This window comes from Neohortaea acidophila (genome assembly GCF_010093505.1).
Source record: "Neohortaea acidophila strain CBS 113389 unplaced genomic scaffold BDY17scaffold_3, whole genome shotgun sequence".
NCBI lineage: Eukaryota > Fungi > Ascomycota > Dothideomycetes > Mycosphaerellales > Teratosphaeriaceae > Neohortaea > Neohortaea acidophila.
Genome location: NW_022985512.1, coordinates 1996776 through 2013885, shown reverse-complemented (window position 1 = coordinate 2013885; position 17110 = coordinate 1996776). Strand labels below are relative to the sequence as shown.

Sequence of the window (17110 nt, the reverse complement as noted above, 5' to 3'; positions counted from 1 at the left end):
CTAACAACTCCACGACAGCCCACGATATAATGGCGACGACGCAACTCGCGCGACCTGCAAGGTCTACACGGTCACTGTACAAGCACATACTCCGTCTTCCGCCGTCTGCGAGGGTCCTGGCGTACAGCAGCGTAGCCACCACTCGAAATCACGATACCACCACGTTTCCCCCTCCATGGAGACCATCTCACGTTCTGGACGAATGGGTAATGCGCGATGCCCGACCAATCAGCCTACGACAGCTTGGATTCTTCGGTAGGACGCTGACGGACGAGCGCCTTATCAGCGCAGCCAACTACGTGCGCCTGGAACTGCCCACGAGAATTGCGCATCGGCTCCGCGACTTTCAAACCCTCCCGTACTCTGCCTTGACAAACGAGCACATTGGCTATGTCTACGAGCTGTACTACTCCGCTTTCGAGCGTGTGCGCAAAGTACCCGAGATCCGCGACTTGGAGAGCAACGAACGCTTCTGCTCGGTTCTCGACCACATCTTAAACGAGCATCTACCCGTCATCCCGCGATTGGCCATGGGCGTGCTCGAAATCAAAGACGTCGTCGGGGCTGACGAGTGTGATCGGTTCATGACTATGCTTCTGCGTTCGCGCATTAGTCGCAGACTGATTGCGCAGCAACACCTAGCACTGACGGAGAGATTTAATGCGCCGCGCCAGCCGACCAAGGCTTCGAGCTCCACGACCGATGATGATTACGTGGGACACATACTCCTCAAGTGCAACGCAAAGGACATCATCGAGCGATGTGCAGAGAGCTCCAAACAGCTCGTGGAGAAGGCCTACGGCCCGGACGTCTCCATCCCCAAAGTCGTCGTGCAAGGCCATCTGGACACCACCTTCCCCTACATCCTCTCCCACATCGAGTACATCATCGGCGAGCTGCTGCGAAACAGCATCCAAGCCGTCGTCGAGCAACGCGGCGGCCCCAACCCCCCACCAATCGAAGTCCTAATCTGCGAAGCAGCACAGCACGTCATCATCCGCGTATCCGACCAAGGCGGAGGCGTGAGTCAAGACATCCTGCCCTACCTCTGGTCCTTCACCAAAGGCCCGCGTCGCGACCGCCGACTCCAGAATTTAGGCCAGGTGCCCAAACTCGCCGCCACCATGCACGAGCTGCAAATGTCGCCTGCGCTGTCTGATCAACAGCAACATCACGCCGAGAAGCACGGGAGCTCGCTGTCGTCGTTTGTGAGTAGGCCTCCGAACCTTCGCTTGGGAATGGGATTGCCGATGGCGAAGATCTACGCCGAGTACTGGGCGGGCAGTCTGGAGTTGCATAGTCTGGAGGGATATGGGTGCGATGCGTTTTTGCAGATTAGTCGGCTGGGCAACAAGAATGAGGTCTTGACCACGAGGGCTAGCATGGATGCCATTTGATGTTGGCAGGCTACAGCGGGGAGTGTTTGTCTAGCTTCAATCTTTCCCAATTACTACTGTCAATTTGATACTCAAAAATATTCTCGACCAGTGCGAGTGCGGCGACTGAGGCGGAGTTATTCGGAAGCCACGGCTTGAAACACCCCCACGAAAATCCAACCCTCCGCCCCGCATAATATCAGGCTGCCGCTTTTCTCGTATTTTCCTCGCATCCCGCGCGTCAGACTTAATCAAGCCCAATGCCATTGGCTGGCCAATTTGCAACAATGGTAGACCGAAACGACGGAGACGCTGACACGGGCGGATAGGTGCATGTCTTGTTTGGAACGCACGTTGGTGTCTAGGCAGCGATTCTGCTCAAAATCAAAAGCGAGCACGCCGTCACACGGATCCATCCTGTGTCTTTTGTAGCGACTGCATTGTGTACAATCCTTGATCAATAGAAGACATTCACAAACCCAGCACCCACCATCCCCACCGCCCAAAATGTCACTAGGTCAAACCTGCCTCCGCACAGCCTGGCTCTTCCAAGCCCTCTCCGCAGCGCCCGTCCTCCTCTTCCTCGGCACAGAAGCCTTCACCCACTTCCTGAGCTCCATCGAAGCAATCTACGACTTCGTCATGAGCCTCCTAACCTCCCTCATGGCCGCAGGCATCATCTTCGTGGTCCTGGTGCAACGCCAACTCCGCGGTTCAGCAGCGGCGTCAAAGCACCTGACGCTGAAGTTTGAGAGCGCGAAAGCGGTGTTGGCGACGGGGTTGTGGGTTTGGATGATGTTGGATGTGGGGTTTAATCCGTTGAATAACTATCGGTTTTTCGATCGGGGGTTGAGACTGCAGGCGACGGGGTTTGCGTCGATTTTGTTGCTGTATGTTCGCTGGCGAGGTTGAGAGAGAGTCATGGATTCTTTGCTGACATGCTGGTTCGGTGGTAGGATTCTTTACTATCCCACTGTCGTCTATGCGGCTATGCAATGCCGGAGTGTTGGCGGTGGGGATGTGGAGGTTGCGTTGGAAGAGGCGGACGAGGCGTCGCCACTGCTGTTATCGCAAAAGCCACCGGGCAGGCTGGGACGCATGTTTCGAAGGCTTTCGAGTGGCGAAACATCGTTGATCTAGTGGATGAACAACGGCTTCCTTCCGCTTAGAATAAAGCTCTTTCCCAATGACTGTGGCTTATGTTCTTGCTCATGCCTACATGTAGTCGTTGGGAGCGACAGTCCCAGGTCATTGACGCCTGCGCACGATTGGATGGCGCTGCACGTGATCATGCAGCTGCGCATGGTACATGTATTCATTCTTGGCTGTCACCTGCCGTGATCAGCATGGAATGGTAGGCTGGTCTCAAGTAGCACTTGGCCGCGGAACATATTGCGCTGCTGTGCGCCGCAAACATATGCAGCACCACATGGATCGCGAGACACCACCCGCGGCGACCATCACTTTCGTATGCTTCGCTGAAATAACGAAACTTGACGCGCCGCTGATGCTGCTGCTGATGGGTGCAATTTCCACGTGATCAGACCAAACCTAACAGGTTGCTCGTCGTGCTCCTCATTCCATACACTCGGTATATCTCGATTGTCAGTGAAGCCTCAAGCCTCACAGCCGTCCACCAAAAGCTTACAGCGTAGCCACAGTCAGTTGAATATACAACCACCTTGAGCAAAGCAAATCACTTGAAGACGGACAGCGACCTACCTCACCTCGAGAAGACTTCAAAGCATCCCAACATCCCAAGATGTGCTACGGCTGGCTCTGGCACTACACCTACTGTGGGTGTCAAGTGAAGAACGTCGTCCATCAATGCTCTGCGTCGCCCGCTTTCGACGAAATGCATTGCAAAGAGTTCGAGGTCGACAAGAAGAGGACCGAATACGTGATGGACTTGTGCAGCAAGTGCTACGTCCAGATCCAGGCGGGCTATGAGAAGGCGAATCCGAACAAGGTTGAGCAGGGGCTGAAGAGGGCGTGATATGAGATTGAGGTGGGAAGCCGGGTAGTGATACGATCGAGGGAAGGGCGGCCATGGTTGTTCTGATGTGGTCCTTCGTGGTCGAAAGTCAGGGTGTGTAAGTGCGCATCTCACCGAATTCTCGTGTCATTCCATGCTAATGTCGTAGTGAATGCCACACGATTCGAGTGTTCGTGCGTGCGCGCGGATTTATGCCGCAACGGCGGGACTGCGACCGGTGTCAAGTATTCACATCGGTCAAAGCGGAATGTAGGTTGCTGGTCCTGAGTGACGATAAGGACTGCTCATGTCCTTTATAGACCTATCGCGTTCCACGTCAACTTCACAAAGGCAAAGAGATACTCCCACTCCGAGGCACGCCAAAATGTGCAAAGGCAAATTCGAGCATCACATCAACTGTGGTTGCAGCCCGTTCTTGGTCCGCACAAGATGCAAAGTCGCAGAAGAGACCGGGTTGGCCAGCTGTTTCACGCCGAGCGGCGCGACATACTTTGTGGAAGGGATATGTCAGAGCTGCGAGGAAAAGCTTCGAGCGGCTGCTGCGAACGTCTTCGAGTTTCGGCAGAAGCAGGACGATCTGACGCAAGACTGGGAGAGGTTGAGGATTGCTCTGGGCAGCCAACCGACATTGGGCAGAGTGGAAGTGATGAAGCTGAGTCCGGATGGTTCCGAATGATCGATTGATGGATGGCGATCAGCCTCGATGGCATCGGATGGGTTCTTTATGGTAGATGTGTGATGCACGGTCGAAGTGGCAGACCAGACATTCACGTCAAACAAACGACGCGCATTTAAGCTCGGCGTTAGGCTTCGCACTAAGCTGAATTCGGACAGCTTCCCCAGAAAAAGCTGCGACCACTTCCGACCGTTCAGACTTTATCACGACGCGACTCATTGCGCGTGTTCGGTGCTCAATCTCACTTGGACGTGAATGTATGTCCTCGTAATGGAAATTCCACACCTCCTATCCTAGCTTGACGACACAAAACCCTTGTCGCAATCATGGCGGCGACCGCAATCCCTTTCATCGTCAAGTTCATGCCGCCTGCGCCTGCGCCGACTCGACCCTCACTCCTCACTCCCGATGCGCCGGAGCGCGCGCTCCTCATGGCCTTCGACGCCAGCGATACCTTCAGCAAAGTGTGGAAGGACATCCAAAAGAGCTACGATGGCGCATATCCGGCCGACGAGCGAGCGCGGACGTCATTCGCCCGCTTGCAGTCTCCTATCGGAGTTGATATCATTCTGTCGTGGACTGTCGGGGCGCTCTTTCAACCTTCACAGACGCTGCAGGAGAGAACTTTGTATATGCAGCTGGTGGCGGTGGATCATCAAAGCTCCATCGCGCCGGGTAGCGCGCTTCAGCCGCTGGGATACAAGAAGCGGTCTTTTGCGGATTTGACACCGGCGACGCAGCAAGCGGTGAAGCGAAGAAAACTTGAAGAAAGCCGATATGGACAACCTCTTGATACTCTGGATGCTGATACTCCGGTAATTTCACGCGAGGAAGAGGTGGTTGGTGGAGCAGTCGAGGGGCAAGCGAACGGGACTGGACAACAGGTGGACAAGGATGGTTTCAAGATACCTGCAAAGATCCAGAAACGTCAAGCACCGCCATCGCAGCGACAAAAAGCTCCAACGAACCCATCACCCGCACTAGCTGCCTTGCGCGAACGTACGGCCGCCGACGCTGCTGCGACTAAGTTGGCGAAACAGGCAGCATCGCGCACTGATATCGAATCACCTCGCGATCCTAATGGGTCTCATGATGGCTCCCCGGCAAGATCATCCGATGTGGTCGCAAAATCCAAGGCAATCCCTACACCAGGCTTGAGTGAAGACCATACAGTCAAAGATGGCGCCACCAAGTCAGCTGCACGCCGGCAAGTCGTCGCAGCCCCGCCTTCTCGTTCTGCTCTGCGCCAAAATACCTTACCTTTCGAGTCTGCAAAGAGTATATCTGTGGAAGATCCAATCGAAGACGAGGATGACGAAGAGGAAGACGAGGAGGAAGACGAGGAAGCGGCCAAACCTCGAACCACCACCGCGATTACGCCCCAACCTGGCTCCAAGCCTCGACCCAGCACTTCGAACGCCGCCGTATCGTCCGATGCTGCATCCACTAGCAATCTGCAGCCCAACGACGAATCTGCGCTGCTCCGGTCGCCCAGTGACTCACCTCCGCCAACGCGTAAAGGACTATGGACGGCCGAGGAAGACAAAATCCTCCTTCGTGGCGTACGTCGGGGTTACAGTGGGAAGCAGCTTACACAGATGCGTGGGTTGTATCGCACCTCGGATGGCATCAAACATCGACGACAAAAGCTGATGGAGAAGTATCCGGGAGGAATCATTCCGCCAACAGACGAATACTACGAAGGCGAAACACCGCGAAAAGACAGTAATGCCTCGCGCGACTCCCGAAGTGTATCCACCGCGAGTGCTTGGACCGCCCAGGACGTCTCCACTGTCAAGTCTGCCATGGCTCAGGGGCTACTGACTTCGGAGATTCAGCAAATGCATTTTCCGGACCGCTCTGAGGAGTCTGTGCGGAAGAAAGCGGCCGCAGTCAGGGATTACGTGTTCAGAGGAGAAGAGGGGAAGGATACATTCCCGAAAGACAAGATCCGATTGCCTGGCTGGAACACCGAGCATGATCTGAGGCTACGAAGGGTCTTCAATGAAGGAGGGATGACGGCGCAACAGGCACGAAAACAATACTTTGCCTCTTTTTCCGTGGAAGTTGTGAAGAAAAAGATGGACGCCTACGAGAAGCAAATGGCAAAGTCGGGGCACAAGAGACTCTCAACAAACGTCTCCAGCCAGCTTAGCCCGAGCGCAGGACGTGAACGACCCTCGCGGAGTGCAGAGAGCCGAGAGAAGAGCGTACAGGATAGTGAGGCCGAAGCAGAAGCAGAAGAGAGCAGCGCATCCTCCGAAGACGAAGAGCTTCCCCTTGGCCCGAGCCCGCGAGTTGTCGTGACATATTCTAAGCAACAGTCTGCTTTGCGAGCTCAGGCCAACGCCGCTACGAACAAGAGGAAAGGAAAAGATCGCGCTGGGCTCGCTCCCTCTTCTGCAGCCGAGTCAACCCCGCGCGTTCCAAGTTCGTCCCAGGACCTGAAGCAGACTGAAGAAGCAAGTACAGCTAGCTCTGAGGAGGGGTCAGATGACAGCGATGAGGAAGATGAAGAAGATGAGGAAGACGGCGATGACCAGCCAGTTCAGCAAGACCAAGTCGCGGACTCGGAGCAGAATGACGAGCGTAGCGAGGACGAAGCGACGAGCAGCGAAGACGATGAGTCGGAACCAGACCTCGAAAAGCTGGAACGACAGCTCCAGTCTCAGGTCGAGACCGAGGCTGAGGCTGTTGAGCCCGAGCACCCAGACGAGATTCCCATGGATGTGAACCCGCAAGGCGCGGCATTGGATTCTCCAGTCACCAGCAAATCTGCTTCTTCTTCGAAATCGGGCAGTAGCGGCAGACTCCGTTCTGTCAATGGTGCTGCAACACGATATACGCAACGCGTGGCCAACAAGATGCGAGAATTTCGGCAAGGAAGAGATTCTCCGACTCATTCTCGACCTTCTCCCACGAAGCCAGGCCAGCATGCAACTTCGGGAAGCCAATACCAGAGTCTCACAAAACCCGAGTCCATAGGCGAAGTAGAGCCCTGGATCCCATTCGAAGACCGCCCCCAAAACGCCAAAGGCGAAATCAACGTCGGTCGTCGCCATCACCCCTTCTACATGAAATCCAACCACCCCTGGGTGCAGTCTGAAGACGAGCTGTGGCGAGAAGCGCGCCGACTAGCCAAGCCCGAGTGGTCGGAAGACATGTACCGCTACATCCGCGACAACAATCTGATTCTCATGCGCGTGTCTGCTGGCGACTCCCAGGATGTGGACAGGCTGCGGAGGAAGATGCTGCATGAGAGGAAGATCCGTCGTAAGAAGATGGGCTTGCTGCCTCTGTGGAGTCTTCGGCGGGGAAGGAAGTTGCTTGGGACTGCACAGGTGGATGGGGAGGATGAGCATGATTCTGAGTATGAGCCGGAGGAGGAGGAGGATGATCGCGCAGATTATCAGGGGATGTTGAAAGAGCAGTTTCGCGAGAAGGCGGACTCTGATGTTGAGATGGACGACGGTTTGCAAGTTGACGATGTGGACAACAATCGGGCTATTGAGGAGGTTCAGGATGGCGACAGTGACAATAACATCGACGCGACAACAAAGCAGGCGAACGGAGAAGACGCTGAGACCGAATCCGACACCGAACTGCCGACCGTCCCACCGAACGCGCCGCTTGAAGAGGTCACAGCGCCAACGGATGCAGAACTACAACAATTGGACCACAGTGACGAGGAAGGCGTCGTGTACGATGGCAACGAGTCCTTTGTGTTCCAACGCCGCCAGCCTCATATGAAACGATCGAACGCACGACCGAATCTCCCCACCCCGTCGAGCTCCGTTCGTCCTTCTGCGCGACCTGATAAGATGCAATCGAAAAAGGCAGGTACCGAGCAGAAGTCTACACCATCACGGCAAGTTGAGAATGGAGTTGAGAACGGCGAAGTCCACAAAGCCGCAAAGTCAAAGAAGCCGAAAAGAAGGCACAGCAAGAAAGACGCAACAGAGCACCCCTCTTCAACCGCTCCAGACGCGGGAAAGCAAGACGACCGCACCGCCATGCCACCACCTCCTTCCATCCCACAGCGCGAGCCAGACTTGACCTTGCAAAGACAAGATAGTATCAGCAGCAGCATCCTGACCTCCGAACCCAGCAGCACAAGCCACGGCATCAGCGCGGACGGCAGCCAAGTGTCGCGCCGCGGCTCCCGACGACGCAAAAAGTCCGAAGGCAAACGCCAAAGTCTCGCTGATGTCTTCCCACCGGCTCAAGTGGGAGGGGATCATGTCATGATTTCCGCGACGCCGGAAGATCAGCAATCTTCTTCCGTCATGTCTCATGACCAGTCGGCGTCTTCGCAGCTACCTGGTGCTGATACGCAAGAGGTGCACGACTCGATTGATGCGCGCACTTTGACGCCAGCCAACAGCCCGAGCAAGAAAGACGCCACCCTCCCTCGTAGCGCGCCGAATGGCTCGCTCAAGCCGGAAGACGAGGCGCCGCAATCTACTGCTGGGAGCGATGGAACGAGGAAGAGTGGCGGTCTTCTGAATTGGGGCTGGTTCAGGAAGCACGCGCATATTCCGCCCGCGCCGAAGCAGCAGAACAGTGGTGGTTTGCAGCCTGTTGTCATGCCTTATCAGGATGACGATGATGATGAAGATGCGGGCAGTAGTGACGATGACGACTGAGAGGTGTTGGCTGTGTCTTTCCGGCTCGGTGAAGTGGCGTAGCCTGTTCACTTGGCGACTCAATTGACCGTAAACGATTGGATCTTTCAATTAGAGACTGTAGCGTACCTCCCGCAATCCAGGCATCAATCCCGTCCTTGACCCTCCATCAAGCTCCCCATCGCTTCCCTCCCTCTATACTCCTCCGCAAGCTCAAGAGGCAAATACAACCCCACACTCCCACCCATAACTCCCAACCACAAACAAATATACTCCAAAGGCTCGACACTCCCCCCTCCCACAGCGGAAGAAACAGCTCCCATCGCCTCCTCCGTTCGACAAGGGTGCAGAAAATAAGCAGGGGCGCCGGAGACGGGGTGCTCGGTCATGCTGAGGGCGCCCATGACTCCTACATCCTGAATCTGGGCGCGATAAGGCCTGGGAACCAGGAGGGAGGGAATGGAGGTTTGAGGTGGGAGGGGAGTGCTGGGTGTTACGTAGAGGACTGGGACCTGATAGGATGGGGAGAGCAGGATGTCGTGGTGGAGGGTGATTTCTGGTTTGGGAATTGGTGGGCATTGGAGGGACTCGTTATCATCTTCGAGAATTTCGTCTTCGGTTTCTGTGATGGACGCCGGTTGGGAATTGGGTGATGGCGATGCGAGCCGCTTGGTGATGCGGAGGTAGGTTTTGCCGTGCTGCGTCGACTTGTCAGTTCTCTGATGGGTGGACATTCTGCGAGTGTGGGTTGACAGTACGTCTTGTAAGACCTTTACATCTTCCCAATCATTTGGGCCTCTCAGCTGTGCCCAGCGTGAATGCAACTCATGGCATGCTTGAGTGAAGTCGTGCTCCGATATGGGCATATAGCGGGCGAATTAGACAGGCTTGTCTTCGGCAGACATCCAGGCGGTCTGCAAGTATTGTGAATTGGGATACTCGGGTCTATAATGAGGCTGTTTGATGGCAAGTCGGTGGCAATTCCCGCAGGATCGTGAACTCACTGCCACCGGCTCCACACCTTCCGCTTCCGGCCAAGGTCAGGCTGACGAAGGCTGAGCGACCTCGAAGCCGATGACCGGCAAGGAACAGAACCTTATGATTGCTGAAGTGCAGAGCGGAGAAGCTGACAAGATGACGTGAGAATGTCACGCACGACAGCACGCACATTGATTCAAAATTACCTCGATCCCCCTCCTCCATCACTCTCCCAACAACCGTCTCATCACCATGACGGAAGAAGACCAATACGAAGACGGCACCATCCCCTTCCCCACCAAGCGCACCGACACGCCCTGCTTCACCTACTACAAAATCTACGGCAACCTCATCGCCGGCCCGCCGCCCGTCATCGTTCTTCATGGCGGCCCAGGCGCGCAACACAAGTACATGACGCCCTTCAAAGCGTTGTGGAAGCGGTACGGCCTGCCCGTCATCTTCTACGACCAGATTGGGTGCGGGCGCTCGGTGCACCTCCGGCACCTCAAGGGCGATCAGGAATTCTGGAAAATCGACATCTTCCATGAGGAACTGGAGAATTTGATCCGACACTTCAAGCTCGACGCCCCCGATGGATCAGGCTATCATTTACTAGGCCACAGTTTTGGCGGGCAGCTCGTCACGGCGTTCGCTGCTAAGCAACCGCCAGGACTGCAGAGGTTGATCATCGCCAGCGCGTCGGCGAGCAAGGCGCTGTTCAACAAGGAGCTCTGGAAGCTCACCGAGCAGCTCTCGCCGAAAGCCCAAGCGAGCATCCACGACGCGGTCGAGAAGCTGGATTTCTCGCGCCCGGCGTACCTCGCCGCGAACGCCGAGTTTCGCGAGACGTTCGTCTGCCATGCCAGGCCGTATCCACCGCCACTCATGGTCCCTGATCCCGATACACAGCCGGACGACGACACGGTTCGCACGACGGTGTTGGTCTTCCCACTCCCCTTCCCTCCCCTTCCCTTCCCCACTCCCCCGTCTCGATGCTAACTTTCTGTATACAGGCAAGGCCGCTCCCTTTGGATCCGCGAAGGGACGATGCGCGACTACGACTTCATCCCCATCCTGCACCGCATCAACGTGCCCACGCTGCTGTACAAGGGCGAGACGGAGACGACGGAATTGGACCCGATGATCCCGCTGTTCGAGGGGATCGCCAAGTGCCGCTTCGTGACGATTGGCAAGGCGAGCCATATGCCGCATTTGGACTCGGCGGAGTTGTACGAGAAGACGTTGACGCTGGTGGGCATGTTTCTGAAGCCGGGGGATTGGGCGGGGCCGAGGGAGTGAGTAGACTGGATGTGCATGCAGTCGAGATAGCATGAATGAGACGACGTAACCCGAGAACAGTGTACATCTGCTGACACAGGCTGGTAGAACACGCTAGTAGTTTAAGCAAAGCACACGCGGAACTGTTGTACCTTATATACATGCCCTTTCTTCGCTGGACTACTCCTCATCCTTGGCCCGTCCAATCAACCCACGACTCTATGGCTTCTGCTCGTATCCGTGCTGTTGGAAGCGACGGAAAGAGGATCCCGGCTGCTTCGCAGGCGCGTGTGGCGGCGTGTACGAGAGTTTGCGCGTCTTGATCGTGGCCCATTTGTACCTGTGCACTATAAGTTAGTAATTGTCGCCCAGAAATATTATTCAGCAGGGTACTGACCTCTTCACCCAAACAGACAAGCCAAACAGAACCGTGGTAATGGCCATGACCTTCCAGCCCATCTTCTTGCGCTCGTCGGCTTCGGGCTCGGCGGTCCAGTTCAAGAATTCCACAACATCCTTCGCCATTTGACTTGCCGTCGCGGGGGTGCCGTCTTCGTAGTCGACCAGGCCGTCGAACAATTGCTTCGGCATGCCGATGCCGGTACCAGGGAAGTAAGGGTTGAAGTTGAGTCCGCTCTGCACCACTGCACCAGCCGGTGGCTCCTCGGGGTAGCCGGTGAGCAGGGCAAACACGTAGTCGCAGCCGCCGTGTCTCGCCTTGACGATCAAGCTGAGATCGGGCGGCAGGGCACCGTTGTTCGCGGCTCGGGCGGCCTCGTCGTTCTGGTAGGGAGGCAGCATGTAGTCGCTCAGTTTTCCCGGTCGCTTCTCGATCTCGCCTTCGTCGTTGGGGTCCGTGTCATACTCTTGCTCTTCCGCCATGGCCTTGGCTTCGTCGACGGTCATGAGGGAGCCGACGAACTTGCGGTAGGGGATACGGCTGATGCTGTGGCAGGCGGCGCACACCTCTCGGTAGACGTGGAAGCCGCGGCGGAGGGCCTGGTGGTCGAAGGTGCGGGTGAGTTTGGTGTGCTCCCATGGGAATTTGGGCGGATGGAGGCTGTAGGGGCGTGGTCAGATGAGGGGTACGATGGGGTACGGTGCTGCGTGGTGAACTTACCCTTCTTCCGCCAGCGTCATGGCCTGCGTAGGTCGGCCGAACTGGTAGTAATACCATGACACGGAGCCGGCAGCGAGCAGGGTGGTAGAGGAGAGGAGGGCGGTGTTTTTCCACGAAGCCGCGGCGGACTGGGAGGATTGCGAAGAGGCATTGCGCTGTGATTGGCATCTCGTTAGCTCTCAAACCTCTCACAACTGTCATTTCCACACGAATTGACACCACTGTTGAGCAATGCAAGCCTCGAGCGAGTGGTGGTGGCGGGTGAACGAGGGTGCAACATACCGTCGCTGTCCGGACGGCTGGGCTCTTCGCGGCCGCAAAGGCGCGGGAGGAGCGCAGACTCGATCGGGCCAGCATGGTGGGCTACCAATGCAAGCCTCGATGGATGGTATCGGCACTCGCAATGGATCTGGAGGTATGGTGCGCGGGAAGGGAGTGCTGGGGAGAGAGGAGGTGTTGTTCGTGGCAAGCAAATCTATGAGCTCCTCGACTTCCCGCTGCTGAGAAATTCTCGCTTCCGATTGGATGGAAGCTGCACTCGCCAAGACGGGCGGGATGTATGCGTTCAGAGCAGCACAGCTGTAGAGTACGGAACGACCATCATCTCGAGTACGACATTCAAGAGTTCATGTTACAACACCTTGCTCTCTCACTGCGAACACTCGCACGACAACTACTCCCGCCGCTCAAACACCTCCACAGCCTACCTCCCGACCGATGCCACCATGTCCGCCTCCCTAGCACCGGAATGCAATGTACTCAAAGAACGCTACGACAGCTGCTTCCTCAAGTGGTACAGCGAGAAATACCTGCGCGGGAACGCAACGCAAGATGAATGCGCGCCGCTGTTCAACGCCTACAAGGCGTGTTTGAGCAAGGCGCTCAAGGAGCGAGGGATCGATCAGATGGTCGACGAGGCTAGGATGGACAACAAGGACAACGATGCGCAGTACATGAAGCCGGCGGGTGGATGAGGAGGATTAAATGCTTTCTGGTCTGGATATATTACCTACGTCGACGACCGAGTTCCTGGAGTGATCCAGGAGTGAATGAAAGAGGAGAGGGAATGGGTGCTCATGGCTGACAACAACGACTGACTCCACTCAACACCATTCTTGTTATCAACCTCTTCTCTAAGAATCTCCACCGGACGATCGAACATTCAATCAAAGCTGCGGGGTCCATCAGCTTCGCCGTTTCTCGACGCGAGCAGCAGCAGGTCCTGGCAGCAGAGGGCGATGAGCGTCGCCGAGGCAGAGGAATTGCCGTCTCTTGTCCTCCAATTCAGACAAGTTGCATGGGAAGGGCTAGCTTGCCATTCTGTGCCTCGAGAATGTTAGATCAGTATGGAAACCTTGCACCTCTTGACGTACTCACTCTTCACTCCTTCCATTTTTGACTTCCACGAGCTGTACGTGGCGTTTCCTCCATCATAAGCTGCTGTGTTCTCATCTCCTTTCGGTACTGCCGTTGGGTATTTGGGTATTCATCAACCGTCTCGTAAGCCTTCCTTTAATCCTCGTCGCTCATCTCCATCTCCCCTCCCTCATCCTCCTCTTCTTCCTCCATAGGTGCGTCCCCCTCATCATCACTGTCTTCTCTCGACCTCTTCTGCCCAACCGGACTAGCCACACTCTCCGCTCCTGTTCCTGGTGCCTTCAACCCAGCCCCATTTACCTTAGCCGGCAACATCCCAGGCGGAGGCGGCAACCCACTAGGCGGCGCAGGCAAAGAACCAGGCGGAGCCGGAAACCCAGCCGGAGGCGGAGCCGGAAACCCCGCAGGCCTTCCCGCAGCAGGAGCGAGATTCTGGCCCACCGTCCCCGTAAGCTTCGCCAGCGTCCCACTGCGATTCTTCGAATACACAATCTGCATCTCGCGCCCGCCCAGATCGGAATTCTGGCACGCGCGCATCGCCTGCGTGGCGGTCTGCACGTCGCGGAACAGCACGTGCGCTTGCCCGCGCATCTTGGAGGTTTTGAGGGTGGTGACGTCCAGCACGGGGCCGTAGGTGGAGAAGAGCATGTAGAGCTGGCGGCGCAGGTCTTCTTTTTGCCATTTCTCGGGGAGGTTTTTGATGTAGAGAGAGGGGTTCGGGGGCACCGATGGAGTGGCTGCTGCCATGGTGAGGCACGTGTTGACAGGGTGAGGGTGTGACTGGTCTTGTGAGATGGTGCGTGTGGAGAGATCGACTGGCATGGAACTTTTTGATATTGGCGGACATTGAGTTTGGTGGAGCAAAGCCAAAAGTGCCAAGCAACAACTGACGAAGCCCGTCCATGCCACCTCAGCCTTCCTCTCCTCCCCACTTCCTAGGCCACGACTTTTATCACCGCGCACATTGAAGACGGCAGTAGAGAGCACACCACTCCTGTCGTCACTCCATTTACCCTCCACAACCAGTGCAAGCTTCATCCGCCACATCCGGACAACATGGCCGCCCCAGAAGTCCACCACCTCTTTCACGCCCCAATCGCCGACCACTCCTTCTCCGCCGACCGCAACACCCTTGCCGTCACCCATTCCAACACCCTCGAGCTCTACAAGCGCAACGGCAACGCCTTCCGTCTCCAAGACGAACTCCGCGGACACGACAAAACCATCACAGGCGTCGACATCGCGCCGCGCTCCGGCCGCATCGTAACCTGCAGCCAAGACCGCAACGCCTACGTCTGGGAGCCCAGCAGCACGGGCCAATGGAAGCCTACGCTCGTGCTGCTCCGCATCAATCGCGCGGCGACGTGCGTGCGCTGGAGTCCCTCGGAGACGAAGTTTGCGGTGGGTAGCGGCGCACGGATTATTGCTATCTGCTATTTCGAAGAGGAGAACGATTGGTGGATTTCGAAGCATTTGCGCAAGCCGTTGAGAAGCACTGTGAACTGCGTTGCGTGGCATCCGAATAGTGTGCTGCTTGCGGCTGGCAGTGCGGACGGACATGCAAGAGTGTTTAGTTCGTTCATCAAGGGCGTGGATGACAGGCCGGAGCCCAGTGTGTGGGGAGAGCGATTGCCGTTCAATACCGTCTGCGGGGAGTACCTCAATCCCACCGCCGGCTGGGTGCATGGCGTCGGCTTTTCACCATCTGGAAACGCACTGGCGTTCTGCAGCCACGACAGCACTATCACCGTCGTCTATCCCTCTGGGCCGGAGCAGCCGCCTCAGGCCGTCATCAGCGTCGCCACGCAGCTCCTTCCCTTTGCCGATCTCCTGTGGATCAGCGAGTCCGAGATTCTGTGTGCGGGGTACGATTGCGAAGTCTACCGCTTCTCGGGCCAGGCCAGTGGCTGGCAATTGACGGGATCATTGGAAGCGGCGGGCAAGGCGGGAGCAGCGGGTGTGCAGAGGGAGGAGAGCGCGCTGAACCACTTCCGCTCTCTGGACTTGAAGGGTCGGTCTGGAACTGGTGCCGACGACACCAAGCTGCGCACTGTGCACCAAAACACCATCAACACGCTTCGCAGCTACGAGGAAAGCGGCGCAGGGGTGCGCAAGGTGAGCACCGGCGGTGTGGATGGAAGGGTGGTTGTGTGGACTGTCTAAGGGGATGTGTGTATCTACCAACTCTCAACTATTCACAGCAGCATCGGAACATGCAAAAGGTGTCTCATGGCTCCTACAGCTCCTCTAGATGATGGGAAAGCGGAATCACCACCTCTTCCATGCGAGTCTCCCTTCGTCCTCTTCCCCACGAAACAACACCAGTCGTGCGCTTTATAACTTCGCCCCCTCCTTCAGCGTACCAACCTTCAGCCGATCGCCGTACTTCTTCAACACACTCTCGTTATGGTACTATCACATCACAGCACACGTCAGCCTCGCCCCCTCAAAGCACGGGGGGTATATGGCGGCAGCCCAACTCACCTTCCAAAACTGCTTACTCGCATCCTTGCCGCCCACGCGCTTGAGAATCTTCGCGCCGCCCGGGTGCTCGTCGACGAAGCCGCCCATCTCGTACACGGCGCTGTCGATGATGATGTACAGCCCCTTGTCCACGGTGGCGTGCTCTTTGACGTCGTTGGCGGAGAATTGCTTGGACATGATGGGCGTGTGTAGGAGGGGGTGGTAGGATGTTTGGGTGCACTGGATGGTGGAGGGTGGTGATGATGATTGCGAGGGCGGCGATTCGTTCGCGGATGCTTCCTTTTCTGTGATCAATGCGCTCGGTTACTTGGACCTCGGCTCTTCTGTTCCGCTCGCTGCTATTTTGATTACGTAAGGGAGTTTGCGACTTCAGACGTTCAGCCTTCCGCAAAAGAACTCCTTCGCATGTTCCAGCACATTGGACTTTCCCGCTTCGTAGCACTTCGTCGACTTCCCGACGAGTGGAGATGGCCGAGCTTTTTGCATCCAATCCCGGGGAGAGTCTCGTGCACGAGGCTGGCAGAGGTCGAATTCCCATGCCAGCCTCGTACATTCCACTGTCCTCCGCATCCGGAAATTGACACCAGGCTCAGGACAATGTACATTCTGTTTCCGACAGACAAAAGACGAGAGTAGTCTTCCATGACTTCTTTCTCGTGTCCCGACCGGATTCGGCGACGTGACTGACAAAGAACATCACCCATCTCTGCAAGCAGCATCGATGGCGGAAATGATTGATCAAAATGGAGGTATCTGTCTCTGTCGCTGTCTTCAGTTATTTTCCTATTTCATACCCGCAAGAACTACACGTCACACTCAGACGAATAACGACCGTATTTCTAACTCTTCTTCACCAACACAATGGCGCGAAAACAAGCACGAAAGCCCGCCGCCGCAACGCGACGATCCACTCGCGGAAATGAAGCTGCTCCCCTGGTCCCCGTCTACGACGACATCGAAGGCGAGTTGAGACGACGTCGGGGTCGCGGGAGAAGAGTCTCAAGAGCACATCGTGAAACTGGAGGACTTCGACCGCAGCTGTCTCCGACTGGCAATGGGCCGAACGACAATGGAGCGGCGCGCTCTGAGCAGCCTCCTGCCGGTAACGAAGACGCGACGATAGTTGACGACGCCGAGTCTTTGGAGGAGGGAGAAATCAAAGACGAGCCTGCTGAGGAAGGGGCGAATGACGAAAGTGCT

At 56.5% G+C, this 17110-nt stretch overlaps 10 protein-coding genes across 10 annotated transcripts; 6 read left to right on the top strand and 4 right to left on the bottom strand.

The window, feature by feature from the left end:
* Nucleotides 1-7: 7 nt before the first annotated feature.
* Nucleotides 8-1566, top strand: BDY17DRAFT_294244 (branched-chain alpha-ketoacid dehydrogenase). Its single transcript, XM_033733114.1, has one exon. It carries the CDS (start codon nucleotides 30-32, stop codon nucleotides 1395-1397), a length of 1368 nt encoding a protein of 455 aa, XP_033592359.1. The 5' UTR covers nucleotides 8-29; the 3' UTR covers nucleotides 1398-1566.
* Nucleotides 1567-1883: 317 nt separating this feature from the next.
* BDY17DRAFT_322601 (uncharacterized protein) lies at nucleotides 1884-3372 on the top strand (the record flags this gene model as incomplete). The annotated part of the gene is made up of 3 exons (XM_033736842.1): nucleotides 1884-2266; nucleotides 2333-2493; nucleotides 3113-3372. 3 exons carry the CDS (start codon nucleotides 1884-1886, stop codon nucleotides 3370-3372), a joined length of 804 nt encoding a protein of 267 aa, XP_033592358.1.
* Nucleotides 3373-4374: 1002 nt separating this feature from the next.
* On the top strand, nucleotides 4375-8694 carry BDY17DRAFT_309087 (uncharacterized protein; the record flags this gene model as incomplete). The annotated part of the gene is made up of 1 exon (XM_033735282.1): nucleotides 4375-8694. One exon carries the CDS (start codon nucleotides 4375-4377, stop codon nucleotides 8692-8694), a length of 4320 nt encoding a protein of 1439 aa, XP_033592357.1.
* Nucleotides 8695-8731: 37 nt separating this feature from the next.
* BDY17DRAFT_111582 (uncharacterized protein) lies at nucleotides 8732-9721 on the bottom strand. The gene is made up of 3 exons (XM_033729221.1): nucleotides 9432-9721; nucleotides 8803-9371; nucleotides 8732-8752 (listed from the first exon to the last, which is right to left on the bottom strand). The coding sequence occupies exons 1-2, from the start codon at nucleotides 9537-9539 to the stop codon at nucleotides 8820-8822; spliced, it is 660 nt and encodes a 219-aa protein (XP_033592356.1). The 5' UTR covers nucleotides 9540-9721; the 3' UTR covers nucleotides 8732-8752; nucleotides 8803-8819.
* A 182-nt stretch (nucleotides 9722-9903) lies between these two features.
* Nucleotides 9904-10950, top strand: BDY17DRAFT_322597 (Alpha/Beta hydrolase protein; the record flags this gene model as incomplete). The annotated part of the gene is made up of 2 exons (XM_033736841.1): nucleotides 9904-10589; nucleotides 10665-10950. The coding sequence occupies 2 exons, from the start codon at nucleotides 9904-9906 to the stop codon at nucleotides 10948-10950; spliced, it is 972 nt and encodes a 323-aa protein (XP_033592355.1).
* A 198-nt stretch (nucleotides 10951-11148) lies between these two features.
* BDY17DRAFT_322596 (cytochrome C1 family-domain-containing protein) lies at nucleotides 11149-12406 on the bottom strand (the record flags this gene model as incomplete). The annotated part of the gene is made up of 4 exons (XM_033736840.1): nucleotides 11149-11269; nucleotides 11327-11989; nucleotides 12050-12204; nucleotides 12332-12406. The coding sequence occupies 4 exons, from the start codon at nucleotides 12404-12406 to the stop codon at nucleotides 11149-11151; spliced, it is 1014 nt and encodes a 337-aa protein (XP_033592354.1).
* A 248-nt stretch (nucleotides 12407-12654) lies between these two features.
* Nucleotides 12655-13029, top strand: BDY17DRAFT_294234 (mitochondrial distribution/morphology family 35/apoptosis). Its single transcript, XM_033733113.1, has one exon. The coding sequence runs from the start codon at nucleotides 12775-12777 to the stop codon at nucleotides 13021-13023; it is 249 nt and encodes an 82-aa protein (XP_033592353.1). The 5' UTR covers nucleotides 12655-12774; the 3' UTR covers nucleotides 13024-13029.
* Nucleotides 13030-13870: 841 nt separating this feature from the next.
* Nucleotides 13871-14137, bottom strand: BDY17DRAFT_234838 (uncharacterized protein; the record flags this gene model as incomplete). Its single annotated transcript, XM_033730279.1, has 1 exon — nucleotides 13871-14137. A coding segment is annotated over one exon (267 nt), but the record flags the coding sequence as incomplete, so codon positions are not given.
* A 345-nt stretch (nucleotides 14138-14482) lies between these two features.
* Nucleotides 14483-15589, top strand: BDY17DRAFT_247747 (WD40-repeat-containing domain protein; the record flags this gene model as incomplete). The annotated part of the gene is made up of 1 exon (XM_033730850.1): nucleotides 14483-15589. The coding sequence occupies one exon, from the start codon at nucleotides 14483-14485 to the stop codon at nucleotides 15587-15589; it is 1107 nt and encodes a 368-aa protein (XP_033592351.1).
* A 171-nt stretch (nucleotides 15590-15760) lies between these two features.
* Nucleotides 15761-16087, bottom strand: BDY17DRAFT_322592 (cytochrome b5-like heme/steroid binding domain-containing protein; the record flags this gene model as incomplete). Its single annotated transcript, XM_033736839.1, has 2 exons — nucleotides 15761-15838; nucleotides 15911-16087. 2 exons carry the CDS (start codon nucleotides 16085-16087, stop codon nucleotides 15761-15763), a joined length of 255 nt encoding a protein of 84 aa, XP_033592350.1.
* Nucleotides 16088-17110: the final 1023 nt, after the last annotated feature.

Bases quoted from the DNA above. Each gene is read 5' to 3' on its own strand.
- BDY17DRAFT_294244 (XM_033733114.1), top strand. From the start codon at position 30: ATGGCGACGACGCAACTCGCGCGACCTGCAAGGTCTACACGGTCACTG.
- BDY17DRAFT_111582 (XM_033729221.1), bottom strand. From the start codon at position 9,539: ATGCCCATATCGGAGCACGACTTCACTCAAGCATGCCATGAGTTGCAT. The intron at 9,372-9,431 runs GTACTGTCAACC...AAGTCGACGCAG, and splicing joins ATGTAAAGGTCTTACAAGAC to CACGGCAAAACCTACCTCCG.
- BDY17DRAFT_294234 (XM_033733113.1), top strand. From the start codon at position 12,775: ATGTCCGCCTCCCTAGCACCGGAATGCAATGTACTCAAAGAACGCTAC.